At 44.1% G+C, this 16,811-nt stretch overlaps 1 protein-coding gene across 4 annotated transcripts in view; it reads right to left on the reverse strand.

The window, feature by feature from the left end:
- The window catches only part of FSD1L (fibronectin type III and SPRY domain containing 1 like), an 89,820-nt gene extending 76,289 nt beyond the window's left edge, over window positions 1-13,531 (reverse strand). For 2 of the 4 annotated variants that reach the window (XM_050761848.1, XM_050761845.1), the window contains exon 1: window positions 13,330-13,531. In XM_050761848.1, coding sequence (XP_050617805.1) covers window positions 13,330-13,344 — 15 coding nt within the window. In that variant the 5' untranslated portion in view covers window positions 13,345-13,531. The remainder of the gene's footprint in view (window positions 1-13,329) is intronic. The other 2 variants (XM_050761849.1, XM_050761847.1) reach the window with 2 other exon arrangements.
- Window positions 13,532-16,811: the final 3,280 nt, after the last annotated feature.

Raw genomic sequence — 16,811 nt, forward strand, 5'->3', positions numbered from 1 at the left:
AGTAACACCACTTTGGGATCCAAAACCATAACAGAAGAAACAAATACACTCCTCTCTCCTGTGAAATTTACGCTGTTCACTCATGTTTTTGGTAAGAGAAGACTTCTTGGGATCACAAAAAGTACAAATGTCCATGTCACAGTTGGCAGCTAACAAAAACAAGACTGCACCTGAGGACAACTGACATATAGGTTAGACAAATTCAAAGAATCATCAGAATAATGCCCTCCATTTTCTATGATACTATCCCATACCTCCAAAAAATACCATCCTTAGATTACAATTTTTTTTTTTTTTTTTTTGAGATGGAGTCTTACTCTGTTACCCAGGCTAGAGTGCAGTGGTGCAATCTCGGCTCACTGCAACCTCCACCTCCCAGGTTCAAGCAATTCTACTGCCTCAGTCTCTCGAGTAGCTGGGATTACAGGTGCAAGCTACCATGCCTGGCTAATTTTTTGTATTTTTTAGTAGAGATGGGGTTTCACCATGCTGGCCAGGCTGTTCTTGAACTCCTGACCCTGTGATTCACCTGCTTCGGCTTCCCAAGTGCTGGGATTACAGGCATGAGCCTCTGCGCCCAGTGATTACAGTTAATCTTATCTTTACCATTCCCCTAAATTCATTCAAAATTCTATTACCACAGATGAAAGACCCTTTTCAACCGTATTGGCCTAAGATGTATTAATAGCCATACTTCTGGAAAGAAACTCTGCAATCTATGTTAAAGCCTTTAGGGGAATGATATCCTATATGAATTGTGTAAGGCTGTAAAAATACTGTACTTTCCCAGAAAGTGGATGAGAAAGAAAGGTCTTTAAAGACTGATATAGTATTTCTGGGAAACATGGTCTCATTCTTTGAAGAGAGAGCACTCTACAGCTCTTGAATTTAACAAGGAGTTCCAGTACAGCATGAGAGTCTGTAATACACACCTAGATAAAGGGTCTACATTCTGAGAAAAGTTGCTTTACCCTAATGCCAAAACTGCAAAGACTAAAGGCCTAGATTATTTTGAGGGGATGCATTCCAATCTTTAGATGGGGAGGGCTTCAGCGCCTTTGCTACAATACAACACTGAGATGCTGTCAGAATGGACAAGCCAGCTGTAGAGGACTCTGGAACCCCAGCATTTAAGATCATCTATATTTTCAAAGCTGCCGAATACATTACTAAACATGGTTGCAGAAGCAGCAACCATTCAGATCATAAAGAGAAAGTCACAGCAACCAATGTGACCTTGTTAGCTAATACAGATAAAATGCTGCCTCTCTGTTAAGCTTTTCTAAGCTTAAAGGTAGGAAATATCCGCAAAGTTCCCCAAGGGCAGACTACTGAGACAAAGGCTCCAGAAGCTCTGATCCACTTGCCCTTTAATCTGCAACTGCTGTGGAGAGGATGAGCAAATGAAAAAGACTGTAATCCAGAGCTCATATTTAGCATTCTAAAATAGTAAAAGTTCATCAGTGAGAGGGCCAAGGCTTCAGCCTTTCTGACCCTCACAAGAATGGGGACTGGCTGGAACTAAGTGGAAATGACATAAAGATAAAAAGCACTAAGGAACTTGGTGCTCAGTTGAACTGGAAAACAAGTTACAAGGAATTAGAATATTTAAGACAAAACTACCACCAGCACCAAAACATGAAAACTAAAGAATTAAGATCACATGTGCTGAGTTCGGAAACTTGACCCTAGCTTGTATATGTGACATAAAGCTAAAATTTTCTCTACAGTGGTAGGAGTCAAGTAAAAGGTGTATATAAGGATAGTATGTGCCTAATCTAGGAGGTATACAAGGGGAGGCTGGCTGAATAGGTATCAAACCCAGCAATTTTTAAAAAGTGTTTTCTAGATATGGTAGGCAATACGCCAAGGCAGAGAAAGAGAGCAGAAAAGATCTAAAAGACATCATAATGCAATGAGTTTTCTACCCCAGTCTATCCCTCCAGGACTTCCAAATTTAATCAAGAGCAAAGACAGAAAGCTAGGCCATCATCACTATCTCCTCTCCTCTAATTTGTGCTCTACATGAAGTCACAAAGTTCTATAGATTGTACCTTCTTAATGGTTCTACTGATAGCAGCAGGAGGCAGACCTAGTCCTAGGTAGATGGGGCGGATCCCTGGTGAAACCTGACCTTCAGGCTGAAGACAGCCTGAAGCCTGAAAACTGGGCTGCCAGTTCCTGATGGAATCCACCAACCTGAATGAGAATTTCCTTTATGCCCTTCAGTCAAACAAATAGTGCTTTTTCCAGGCCCACCCATGGACCAATCAGCACATACTTCCTCCTGCCCGTGGACCAATCAGCATAAACTACCCCATTTTGAGCCCATAAAAACCCTGGACTCAGCCACATATCTGGACTACCCATTTCAGGACTCCTCACCACTAAGAGCTATTCTGTCACTCAGTAAAACTCTCCACTGCCTTGCTCACCATCCAGTCGTCCATGCCACCTCATTCTTCCTGGACTCTGGACAAGAAGTCAGGAACCACTGAAAGGCAGGCGCGGAAAGGGCTGTAACACTTTCCTGGCTCGCTTGCCAAGCTGCAGACAGGAGCAAAAGGGGCTGTAACATGTTCCTGGCCAGCTCACCAAGCTGCAGGCAGTGACATGAACTGCAGAAGTGAAGAGTGGCAACACTTCTAAGGGCCTAGACCTCAGGATTCCCTGAGCCAGAGCTGTAACACTATAGCCCTCCCACCTTCCACCAGCATCAGGCGGCTGTCCCACATGACAGGAGGTGACAACAGGACTAGGCCAGCCTGGGAGCCACAGGCCCAGGTGAGGTGGCAGGAGTGAATAGGCTGAAACATGCCCCACTGCTCCCACTGGCCAAGCTGCGGGTGGCAGGAACAAGAACGCTGTAGCACCCCTGCCCCCAACTCCTTGGGGCTCCACAGTTACTGGCATCTCTGAGTTTTCAGGCACCACTGCATTCACCTCATCCAGACACAGGCACCCACAGAGGAAACCACTTGCAGTATGCTTGGTTCAGCTGCAGCCTCACATGGAGCTGGTGACTGTGCCAGTGCCTGGAGCTGCCCGCATGGCCACAGCAGCCAGCATGCTAGGCTGTCCATAGTGGCCGTACCCCAAGCTCACTCGCTCGCTCACATATCCCTCACTGCTCCATGCCTGGATCGCCCTTGGCAGGTGTGGGATCCAGGCCAGTAGTATGAGCTGAGCACAGCCTGCCAGGCCAAGTGAGCAGAACGAGCCCAGCAGGCATGAGTGAAACTCAAGGAGAGACACTGCCAGCCACAGAGGTTTCCAGCTGGTTAAGAAACATCCAAAGTATCCTGTGACATTAGAATTATTACTACTATCTTAGTAAAAGTTACCATGATATCTCAACCTATATCTCAATCTTCACTGTAGCAAAACTTCTTAATCAGACTCTGATAATAATCTTTCTCCCCAGTAATCAGTTCTCTATATACTTCAGCCAGGGTAATGATGGCATCACGCTTCCTGATCGGTATTCTTCAATGGCTTCCCATTGTACCTTGGATAAAACTGAAAATCTTTAACATGACCTATAAGATCTCAAATGATCTGTGCACTGCCTACCTCACCTGCTTTATCTCCCCAGACTTCCTCTCTCTTATTACACTCCAGCTGCATAGCCGGCTATGAATTTATCTCATTTGACTTGCTTCCTCCTAGGAGCCCTCTCATTTATCAGTTCCTCTACCTATAACCCCTGTCCTAAAACATATACACAATGTACTGACAAAACAAATTCCAAAAATGTACTTATAGAATGAGCCTATGTTACATATATTCATTTCTTTTTTTTTTTCATCAAAGCCTATGGGTGAAGGAGGGCAAAGACAACTTTCATCTGCCCCACGGGATTCTATCAACCTTAAAGGATGCCTGTGAAGTTCTCAGATTTTTATATCAGATCTCAAGTCTCCCATTACCTTCTAAACACTGATGGATAAAGTAATAGATAAACATAGATGAATAAAGGCAATATAAATTATCTAAAGCTTATCTAGAAAATTATGTAAGACTCAGGTGGTGATGACTAAAAGTTCTAGGTGACGCAGGTCTGAAGACATGCTTTGACAAATGCCAATTCTGCTAAATCATAGTAAAATATATGACATAAGTCTCCATAGGAAGTCTGCACAGGCAATGTCAGCAATTGTCTTTTGGTGATATAACACAATTACCAGACCCTCATAATAACAACAAAAAAATACAATGATGTGACTATGGATTTAGACTAAGGCAACTGCTACACCAACAAGAAAAAGCATTATATACACCCTAGCCAAGCACAACCACAACCACTGTCGTCGTCATGGAATGAATCAAAGTAATCTAAGATGTACACGACATGAGCTACTCTCTTCAATGCAGCACAGCTTAAAGTTACGTTTATAATCACTATCAATCAAGTAAAAGGATAATCAATAGACTGAGCAAAAGAGCACTTTGGTACTCTTAAGTGCCAAGTACTATCTTAAGCTCTCTACATATTATTAATTCATTTAATCCTTTCAAGAATCCTATGAAGTAAGATACTATAATTATCCTCGTTTTCCAATGAGGAAGCTGACGCATGGAGAAGTTAAGCAGCTTGCCTAGAATATCAAGGCTAATATGTCACATAGTCAGGATTCAAATTAAGACAGTTTGATTCCTGAGTCTATGCTCTTAAAGGACTACACTGTACTGCCTGATAAAGTAGAGATCAGAGGTTCATGAACAGGTCAGAATGGCTAAAGGCATCCAAAGGACTAAGATTTTACTTCAAGATAAGAAATCTGGAACTGATCAACAGGTTATAACCCCAAATCAGAGGGCATCAGCATCCATGTGATCGTAATTAGAGAAATGCTGACATATGGGTTTCCCACCAGCATCTTCTCTGACCAGGAGAAGACTTCTGAGTCAAATTCTACAGCAGTATTCCAGAAAATCAAGATACAAAAATCTAGAGCCCCTGCAAATACCACAAATAGATCTATAATTTAAGGGGGTCAAACTATTATTATAGCCAATTTAGTTAGAATTTCATTAAGCACCTTCTACGTGCCAGGCTCTGTGCTGCTAACATGGAGTATCTTTTTAATCATCACATCTGATTAAAAAAAAAAAGTAGTATTAGTCTTCACACTTTATGGTTGGAAAAAGGAAAGATTCAAGATGTTAAGAAACTTGTTTTAGGTCACACAGTTATCAACTGGCAGTCACGATTCAAATCCAGGAGGTTGTCCCCAGAACCTCTGCTTTTCAAATCCAGGAGGTTGCCTCCAGAGCCTGTACTCTAGGCTGTTTAAACTGTTGGGGACTATACGAGATAATCACAGGGTTCCTGCAACCAGAGGAAAGGGATTGATCAAACCAGCATGTAACATTCCTGGAAAATGCCCAACTGCCACCAGAAATGATGTCACTTGCATCATCCCACACATAGACCTGTCCTTTGAATTAAATGACTTCATGCTAAACCCCTTCATTGACTCCAATGGGATGGCACCAGGTTCAAGAGGCTGAAGAAGAAACCGAGAGCCACCAAATGAGACATGGTGTTTTATTGAGGGATTACATACAAGGGAGAGAGTCCAGTGGTGGCAGGCTGGGCAGAACTGCCTTAAATACAGAAAAGGTCCAGTGACAGTGAGCTGGACAAGATAACTACACAGCCCAGTGAAACTCAGAACACTCATTCAGGTGAGTCTGCCATACAGGCTCATTCTAATAGTATGCTTAAACTATCGCTGTTAGGTAGGTTTACCATACAGTGATAAGAGCTGAATCCAGAAAGCTCTATCCAGCTGTTAGCTAGATAACCAGAATCTCGCCAGTTATTTTGACAAAAGTATCATGCTCAGATGTGATGCAAGAAGGTGAAAAAAAGAGAACTGGGAAATTCAGGAATCTAATCATCATAATATACCTAAAAGATGGAAGGCTACACCCTCTGAAACAGTGAAACAGTTGAGAACACTACCTGTACACAGATGTAACTGAGACAGCCTACAATCAATTCTGATTTCGTCTAGCTTACCAGCTGAGAAAAAATCTAAACGCTAGTAAAAGAACTGGCTGGGGAATGCTGCCTTTCTGCCCTGAATCCAGTTTAAGATATCACGGCATAAGAGGAGGTAATCTCCCATCTAGAATTTGAGGGATGTAAAGCACACCAGAGGATAATGAAGCCTTAACCATGTTCAGTGGCCTTTGAACTGGCTGTTTTACCCAGTAAAGTCAAGGAGGCTCATAGTCAGCCAAAGAAACCAGAGGTCTTACCATTTAATGAAAGAAGGTGGCATTGGAGTGGAGATGGGAGTATTAGTATAAACTAACAACCCTTCTCAAGGGCAACTTGACAATACGTATCAAATACAATTTTTGATGTATATGTACATTGACTCAGTAATTCTATTTCTAATTTATTCTAAGTGAATAATTAAGGGTGTAAGCAGAGACTCAGCTACAAGGATGCTCATCTGTGACATTTATAACATTAAAAGGTTGGGATCAACAAAAATATACAACAAAAGGGTACTGATTAAATAAAATCAAGTAAAACATGCATACAAAAGAATTCTGTTGAATAATTAAAAGTATTGTAGAATGATTAATATGGAAAAATATCCATAATTATGTGAAATGCAAATTATAGAGCAGCATATATAGCATGATACCGTAATTTTTAAAAAGTTTTTATATGCATATCAAAAAACTAGATGGTGATATAAATGTTGAAGAGATTATCTCTGCGTGGCAGAATTGAGTCGTTTTTATTTTATTTTCGTTTTATTTATATTCCTATTTTCCTACAATAAACTTATATTACCTATATTTATAATGCAATAGAAATGCAAACACTGGCTATGTTAATACTTTTTAAATAAATTAGTTCAAAATGCAATTAATAGCAATTAACAAGCATCAATAACTGAAATCAGATTCTATCAGAACCTTGTGGCTGGGAAGAAGTGCCAAAAAAGGGTGAAAAACGTATTTTTAAAAGTCTGGAGATAAAATCCACCAACTTTAAAATATTTTCCACCATAAGTTAGAGTGGAATATCTATCACTATGGCAAACATTCAATATGTGTTTACTGCATGAATAATCCTGCTTACATTTAGCCAAGCATTGCAAACAAGCACTATGTTAAATTTTTTTATAAAAAAGGTCTGCTTCACTATCTTTCTAATTTTTAAAAACTGCCAAGTTCAATTGAAAAATGAAGATATCTGTATTACATATAATGGTCGTAAGTATGTCAACATGGTGTTCATTTCTTTTCTTTTTTTTTTTTTTTTTTGAGACAGAGTCTTGCTCTGTTGCCCAGGCTGGAGTGCAGTGGCGTGATCTCGGCTCACTGCAAGCTCCACTGCCCGGGTTCATGCCATTCTCCTGCCTCGGCCTTCCGAGTAGCTGGGACTACAGGTGCCCGCCACCATGCCCAGCTAATTTTTTGTATTTTTAGTAGAGACGGGGGTTTCACCGTATTAGTCAGGATGGTCTCGATCTTCTCACCTCATGATCCACCTGCCTCAGCCTCCCAAAGTGCTGGGATTACAGGCATGAGCCACCACATCCAGCCCATTTCTACTTTCTTGCTCACAGTTCTACTTTAGATAGCTAAGACATTCCTTCAAAAGAGTTGAAAAAAGGGGAGAGATATGTATAGACACACACATACACACATACACACACACAATAAAAATAGTGATTTTAGGCTGTGCGAGGTGTCTCATGCCTGTAATCCCAGCACTTTGGGAGAGTCATCTGAGGTCAGGCAGGAGTTCAAGACCCCCCCGGCCAACATGGCAAAACCCCATCTCCACTAAAAATTTTAAAAATTAGTTGGGTGTGGTGGTAGGCGCCTATAATCCCAGTTACTAGGGAGGCTGAGACACAAGAATCGCTTGAACCCAGGAAGCAGAGGTTGCAGTGAGCCAAGATTGCGCCACCACACTCCAGCCTGGGCGACAGAGCAAGACTCTGTCTCAAAAAAAAACAATAGTGATTTTTATTTGGGGCAACAAGAGAGACCGAATTCCAGGTTTTTACCTAAATCATGTTCTTTATCATCTATCAACTATTTTCACTATACTTCAACTATTTAGCTTCTTAAAAAAAACAAACAACAACTACTTTAGGTCAGATGTGATGGCTCATGCCTGTAATCCCAACACTTTGGGAGGCCAAGGCGAGCCAATCGTTTGAGCACAAGAGTTCAAGACTAGCCTGGACAACACGGCAAAACCCTGTCTCTACAAAAAACACAAAAATTAGCCAGGCAATATGGTGGCATGCACCTGTAGTCCCAGATGCTCAGGACGCTGAGCTGGGAGGATAGCTTGAGTGCAGAAGGCAGAGATTGCCGTGGTGAGCCATCAGCCTGAGGAAGACAGCGAGACTCTGATGAAGGAAGGAAGGAAGGAAGGGAGGGAGGGAGGGAGGGAGGGAGGGAAAGAATGGAAGGAAGGAGAGAGGGAGGGAGGGAGGGGAAGGAAGGAAGGAGAGAGGAAGGAAGGAAGGAGAGAGGAAGGAAGGAAGGAAGGGAGGTAGGGAAGAGGGGGGAGAAAGGAAGGGAGGGAGGGAGGCAGGGAAGGAGGGGGGAGAGGAGGAGGGACGGAACCCTGCTTTATAGGGGCTTATCCCTGTTACATTTTAAGTTTTAATTACTTTAATCATACCACCATTGAAATGCAAATAATTCAGGCAAGAACGGTGGTAATGAAAAAACTTTGGGTTATAAAGAAAAACTTCGCTTGAATCCAGACTACTATTTGCTAGCTGTGTGACTCTGAACAAGACACTTAGCCTCCCTGGGCTTCATTTTCCCTAACAGTGCAACAGGAATAAGAACTGTTGTGACAGTTCAACACAATACTGGATGCAGAACAATAGTCAAATTTCATTTCTCGGCCGGGCGCAGTGGCTCAAGCCTGTAATCCCAGCACTTTGGGAGGCCGAGACGGGCGGATCGCGAGGTTAGGAGATCGAGACCATCCTGGCGAACATGGTGAAACCCCGTCTCTACTAAAAAAAAAAAAAACGAAAAACTAGCCGGGAGAGGTGGCGGGCGCCTGTAGTCCCAGCTACTCGGGAGGCTGAGGCAGGAGAATGGCGTGAACCCGGGAGGCGGAGCTTGCAGTGAGCTGAGATCCGGCCACTGCACTCCAGCCTGGGCGACAGGGCAAGACTCCGTCTCAAAAAAGAAAAAAAAAAAAAAAAATTTCATTTCTCTTTCCTCAGGAAACAATTTTTTTTAACTGAGGAGTAATTCTGGAACATGGAACACTTGGTTGGTTATGGGTGTGTTGGGGTTCTTGGAACTGGTAAGGTACAAGAGGAAGGTAAAGAATAGCACATAGCTTGGAGCAGGAAACTGGGATAAGGAAACTGAGTGTAGATAGGCTACTTGTTGCAGGTTGTCATGTTTAAAACTCCTCCTGCTCAGTTCAATCTCCCCAATCTAGTTTTGTCCAGTCAAGCCTCACCTGTCACTCACTACCCCTTTCCAAGTAGGAAGAATATGCAGGAAAAATAGTGGGGAAAAGCAAACAAGTGACAATACATGCTCTTGGTGAATTCCTTCCTCTGGGCTCTCATCTCCCTTCCTCTCCACCCTTTCGTATTCCTACAGTAAGTACCTTTCTTAGAAAGAGTGATCCCTATGCATGTGAATAATCTGTACAAAAATTTAACTTAAACTATAAAATTTCAAGCTCCAAGATTCTAAAAAGATACAAATGTCTTATTTGTTTCAATGTTTTCTTTGAACGTGCACATTTTATCAGGTAAAGAAACCTTTGGGATTTTATCTTAAAACCGTTTAAAGACATAATCAAAAGGTTTGAGTATCAAACAAAAGCCACCTATCCATAACACATCCTGTTCACAAAAGCGTCCCAGAAACTCGATATAAACAAAACCCCTCTGTTTATTTCCAGGAGTTAATACTGTGGTTTTCTGTATCCAACAGTATGCCTTACATACCCGGGGTGATTATGTTTTCTTCCTCTACTCAAACAGAGCATCTGTTGCTAACATTAACACTGAAGTCCAAGTTATTTTCACAGACAAAAAAGCAGCTGGTCAAGCTAATCCATTTGTTGACTAGCCACCATCAAGCTTCTGTAAGACTGTCTAGTTAACCTCTATTGTCAGCCTGCATGAGTCATAACTTCCAATCCTCTTCCTATTAGAATTTAACAACTCTTCTCTGGCACCACCATGTGAATCGTTTCTTACAGATATAATAGCAGAAAATATGCTTTAAAAGTAAAAATGTCGGGCCGGGCGCAGTGGCTCACGCCTGTAATCCCAGCACTTTGGGAGGCCGAGGCAGGGGGATCATGAGGTCAGGAGATGGAGACCATCCTGGCTAACACGGTGAAACCCCGTCTCTACTAAAAATACAAAAAATTAGCCGGGCGAGGTGGCGGGCGCCTGTAGTCCCAACTACTCGGGAGGCTGAGGCAGGAGAATCGCGTGAATCCCGGAGGCGGAGCTTGCAGTGAGCCGAGATCGCACCACTGCGCTCCAGCCTGGCGACAGAGGAAGACTCCATCTCAAAAAAAACAAAAAAAAGGAAAAATGTCTACACTGAATTTTGAAAGAAGAAAGTTAATTTGAAGTTAGGATTATTAAATTAATAGCAGTAGCTAACAGTATTTTTGTATGCTAGGCATTGTTAAGTGGCTTTTAAAAATGAACGCTAGACCAGGCACGGCGGCTCAAGCCTGTAATTCCAGCGCTTTGTGAGGCTGAGGCAGGCGGATCACCTGAGTGAGGTCAGGAGTTTGAGACCAGCTGGCCATCATGGTAAAACCCCATCTCTACTAAAAATACAAAAATTAGCCAGGTGTGGTGGGGGACGCCTGTAATTCCAGCTACTCAGGAGGCTGAGGCACGAGAATCTCTTGAACCCAGGAAGCAGACATTGCAGTGAGCCGAGATTGCACCACTGCACTCCAGCCTGGCCGACAAGAGCAAAACTCCGTCTCAAAAACAAAACAAAACAAAACACAATCCTCACAATAATCCTGTGAGAGAAGTACAACTGTTATCTCTATTTTACAGATGAAGAAATGGAGACAGAGCAAACTACCCCAGCTCATACAGCTTATAAATAGTAGAACCGCAGACCTGGCTCCGGAGCCATCCTCTTAATAATGTAAAGCCCAAATCCCAATGCCTAACAAACATTCAGGTATATATTCAGGCCTTCCTCACACTTTCCAGTACCTATTTTTCTTACACTCTACTGACTGAGGTACTACCCCTGCTACTATTTTCAATGTACATTCCATAACAGAAAATAGTCTCTAAAAATAATGTCTGGGGTGTACTACTGTCTTATTTAAAGAGAACAATATCCAGCTTAGATCATTACTATTTGAGGCTTGTGATTCTGCAGGAATTCATATGAGAAAAGGAAGCTCAGGTTCAGAGCACTGAACTGGTTAATACACATTAACCTCGGACATTCTTTTTACAGCTATAAACCAAAGAGTGTGGGTTTTTTTTTTTTTTTTTTTATTAGAAAGATTCGGTACCATCAATGAAATTCAACATATTTTCTAATATTGAGAAGTTGATTCTCAAAGATATCACAAATAAGATACTTTACTACTAATAAGAAAGAGAAGCTAATTCTTTGCTACCTCTCAGGAAACTGCAGGTGGTAACCTGTAGGTACCCAAACACATCATTCGAAATGAGAACAAATAGGTCCAAATCTTAGCCTTAGGGCTAGTAGCATGACCTTCCAGGAGTCACAACCTCCAAGTCTTGATTCCTCATTAAAGTGAGGAATAATGCATCCCTGACAAAGTATGATGATCCATATTAAAACACCTTTTTTTTTTTAATTTTATGGGACACAGAGTATTTTAGTGCTCATACTTTGTAAACTTTAAAATACTGTGTTTTCAGAACAAACTATTTGATCAGATTTTTACTGTGACACTATAAAATACTCTTACTTCTACCGCACAGAAGAGGAAACAGATTAATCACAGTTAAGTGACTTGCTACTTATCATAGAGCTAGTAAACAGCATCCTGGAACCCATGTCTCCGGACTTTGCTCCTTCACTTGACCTCTGCTAATGTCCATTCAAATACCATTACTTTTATCTAATAAGCTGAGAGATGCTTTACAAATTTAGGCAGAGACAATATTTTAAACCTATACATACCCAAAATACACAAAATGTAATTTTTAAATGTCTTGCGAATAGTCACGCATACCAAGGTGAGTTTCAGGACCAACACATACAATGAAATCATGTGCATTTTTGTTAAATACTATAATAATCAATGCTCAACACATCACTATTCTCTCATGCCCTCAGCAAAGTGATCAAGAAGGTGAATCTAGACAAAATTGTAGAAAACGTTGTTCTAAGTCTTTCCCGTGCTTTCTAATAATAGAAAAGAAGAGCCTCTTAGATATGTCTTTGTTTTCCCTGCTACATTATTAACACTCCTCGTTTTTTCTTTCCTACCCTGCACTATATTTCAATTACGTTATAGTCTAACAAAGAGAACAGGGTGGTTATTTTCTTATGGAGATTATGACTGAATAACTCACTTCTAACTGTATTCAAGACATTGGCTTTGTTCTCCAAATACTTCTCCTGAATCGAACCTTTACGATTATATAACCTTTCCTCAACTGTTCGGAAAGTATAAAACATTCCACGACGACCCCTAAGTAACTGTGCCCAGCAACACCAACTGGTCAGAGTGGGACGGCTGCCCTAACAATTGAAGTCTTTTCCCTCCATTCAACGAACACTAAGATCTACTTAGGAAAAGTCATGGGAAGGGGAGCGGGTGGGCGGTACAAAGGAGATTGGGTCCCTGACCTAAAGAGCGTGGTGCTGAGACGGGACTTGGTCGAGTAAAAAGCCCCAGCTTTCGGCGTCAGCAGGGAGACACCAAACAAGGCTGTGCCTCGGTTTCCTCATCTGCTGAGGAGGGATACACCCCCACCAGCACGCTCGCAGGCTGCGGGCATGAAAACGGCCCTAAAGCATTGCAGAGTGGCTGATTTTAAAAGGGGGATGGCTCCCTGTTTTTCCTTAAGAGTCAGGGCCCCGGACAGAGCACAGGGCAGAGGCCAGCCCGAGTCACCGGGCGTGGTCCCCGCATCCGTGCGGGCGCCTCTTCGCTCCCGCCCAAAGAGCGGCCGGGCGGCCTTGCCCTCCGCAGCAGCAGCCCGGACGCCCGGCCAGGCCCACCCGCGCACCCACAGCCCACGGGCCCAGGCGCCCCGCCCACCCTGTGCCGGCCCGGCTTGTCTCGGTAGCCCCGGGCTCCCCTCCCCCGCTTACTTTCTGGGAGTCCATGGCGAGGCGCTAAGCCTGTTGGGCTTGAACCCGAAACGACGAACCGTGTGAGGAGGCTCAGCGAGATCGCACACCCCAAGACCGCTACTCACTGCACTGTCCCAGCCCGCACCGGCACCGCCCGGCCCCACCCGTCCGCGCCCAGCCAGCGCACGCCGTCGCCGCGCCGTGGTTGCCAGGGTGAAAGGGCGGCCCGCAGAAGGGAGGGGCTGAGGAGCACCCCGCGCCTGCGCGCAGCGGCCGACTGCACCCGGGAAGTAGCGATGGAGGGTGGGGAGCGCCGCGGGTCGGTCTCCCGCTAGTGCTTCTGCAGGCTTCAGTCCCTTCCCCCATCCTTTTTCCTCCAGCCACAGCAGTCTCTGCGGCCCTGAAATAGGCCACTGGGCATCCAGCAGCCGACCGGTGGGGAGGATCCGGGAAGGAAAGAGTATCTGGTGCTGGAGATAGATGAGCCTACCCTCCACCCAGCACGCATCTGAAGCCCCTCCCCATGCTATCCTTACAGGGGCAGCCAGGCTACAGCGGACCCAGCGGTCCGAAGGAAGGAAAAGGGCTGGGATGGGGATGTAGCGAAAATGTAGGAAAAGGCCTTTAGGGGATGTGGTGGAAACGTGGGAGGGGGGATATAGGGATGAGAGTGGCGGAAACGTGGTTATGGGATTAATGTGAGCTTTGGGGCCTGGCACAGTTTTCCCGGGGACTCACCCACCCTCCCCGGCACCTTGCTACCTGTATGATTTTGAGCAAGTCACTCTCCCTGAGCCTGTTTCATCTGTAAAATGAGAGAAATAATGCAGACTTCGCAGAGGATTGTGAGGATTAAATAACGTATGGTACATATTAGTACTGAGTAAATTATTATCATCATTATTATTATTATTATTATTATTATTTGGAGATGGAGTCTCGCTCTGTCACCCAGGCTGGAGTGCAGTGTTGCCATCTTGGCTTACTGCAACCTCCGCCTCCCGGATTCCAGGAATTCTCGTGCCTCAGCCTCCCGAGTAGCTGGGATTACAGGCGCACCCACCACACCTGGCTAATTTTTTGTACTTTTAGCAGAGACTGGGTCTAGCCATGTTGCCCAGGATGGTCTCGAACTCCTAAACTCAGGCAGCCTGCCCACCTCAGCCTCCCAAAGTGCTATGATTACAGGTGTGACCACTGTGCCAGGCCCATTATAGTCATCTTAGTGGGGAGTTAGAACCTGCTCAGTGTGACCTGAGGCGGCAATGAAGATTTTTAGAAAGCCTGGAATTTAGTAGGCTTGAAAAAGTTCTTCCTCAAGCAGAGAGGCCTCATCTTCCATTTGGATGACTCTGGAGAGGCTCACAAAAGTTCAACTGGATAGTCATTTATGATGAATGAATAAAAGGGAAATACGTACTGAGTACCAGTTCTACAAACAAAGTTCAGTAGTGGACAAGGCCCTGTTTTTCTCACGGAGCTTACAATCTAGTATAGGAGGCCAAACAAAAAAAAAAAAAAAAAAAAAAAATTAACGTGCTAGGTAGTTATAAGTGCTAAAATTAAAAATCAGGCCGGGCATGGTGGCTCACACCTGTAATCCCAGCACTTTGGGAGGCCCAAAGGGTGGATTGCTTGAGTCCAGGAGTTCGAGACCAGCCTGGGCAACATGGCAAAACCGCGTCTCTACAGAAATTTAAAAAAAAAAAAAAAATTAGCCAGACGTGGTGCTGCAAGCCTGTAGCCAGAGCCAATCAGGAGGCTGAGGCAGGAGGATCACTTGAGTCCTGGAGGCAGAGGTTGCAGTGAGCCTAGATCACACCACTGCACTCCAGCCTGGGCAACAGAGTGAGACCCCAGCTCCTAAATAAATAAATAAATAAGGCAAATGGATTCAGAGAATTGGGAGGGTTTAATTTTTCATAGAAACGTCAAGGAAGGTCTCTCTTGGAAATGGCCTGAGTATAAAGTGAGAAGATGAATTGTACAAGGATCTAGGGAAGAACATTCTAGACAGTAGGAACAACAAATACAAAGGCCTTGTGGAGGGAAGGAGCTCTGTGTTTGAGAAACTATTTATTCTACAATGTTGTCATTACATCTCTGCATGGATCCCTCTGACTGTACTGTGATTTTTTTGAGGGCTGAATTTCTATTACCCCGTATCTGTATCCCCAGCTCAGAGTCTGCCACATAGTATGCACTTAATATATCCTTTTTTAACTGCACAGAGATTTTCAAGAAATGAAATGAAAGTTACGAAAGGGAAAAGAGGGGCTTGGCTAAGGCTAGGTGGGTAGTGCTTAGAAAGCCAGGGTCCAGGGTGAGCCTATGTGCGCCAGCTGAAAGGAGTAGTGGCATGCAGTCCTGCAAAGAGATGCCCATCTCTTAGTACCAAGAGAAGAGAGCCTCCTATTCAACCTTTCCCAGCTCCATGAGGAATAGCAAGTGCAGCCAGGTGCCCAGCCATTAGCCCACTGCTGCAGCCACAAAGGTCATTCCTCCACACTGTGTACTACAGCTGAGTCAGTTTCCCATGAGGGAGAAATGCAGCCTGGGGATTGGAGAACATCTAAAGTCTAATCACCAGACTGCGTGCTTCCCGGCTCTGCCCCTGCTTGCCGCTATGGGACCCACCACTAAGCGGAGGAAACAGGACTCGGTGATGTCCCCACTTCTCTTGCTGCAAGGACTTCACCTCATTACTGTCAGAGGGCAATTCCTGGGCACTTTATGACTGACAGGCACCACCGGAGGAAGAAAGAGGCTTTTGGGGACAGTGAGTTGCAGCTGAAATGTGATCACCAGACTCTGTCACAACTCCCACACCCCAGGAGCTCACTCCTGGCTCCTTGCCTCCAGCTTCCCGAGTTCCTTCCCTGCAGCCCAGCCAAGCAGACTGCAGCTTTTGACAACATCTCTACCCCATTTGACTTCTGCCCTCACCCAATCTCTGTCTCTGGCCAGTCTGGCTCTCCTGCCCAGCTTATCCTGGGCCTTTTGCTTCCCCTCGTTCCCATCTGGGAACAGCTAGTTCCTTCTGACTGTGACTTCTGTCTTCCTCAGTTTGTACAAGTTCTCCCATCACAGCCACTTACTGAGCTGGGCTCTAGGTCTCCCACCCAATCCCCCCCAGTACCTCTGGCCTATTGGCAAGTCCTTTGCCTTTTCTGTACTTATTTTTTTTCACAGCCAAATCCATTTAGACATTTTCAAAAGTAGTTTTGCAAATAAAATAAAGCATTTGTTCTTAAATGTGATCCCTGGACCAGCTGAATCCACATCTCCTGGTAACTTCTAAGAAGTACAAATTGTCCGGCCTTATCCCTGGACCTACTGAATCAGGAACTCTTGGAGTAGAGTCCAAAAATCTGTGTTTTAACATTTCCTCTAGGTGATTCTGATGAATGCTAAACTTGAGAGTCATTGAACTGAGAGAAAGCAAATTGTTTACAAAAAACGGGGGTTGGGGAGAGAACTACAGAGGCATAAAAATACTT

This window comes from Macaca thibetana, chromosome 15, assembly GCF_024542745.1.
Source record: "Macaca thibetana thibetana isolate TM-01 chromosome 15, ASM2454274v1, whole genome shotgun sequence".
Taxonomy (NCBI): Eukaryota; Metazoa; Chordata; class Mammalia; order Primates; family Cercopithecidae; genus Macaca; species Macaca thibetana.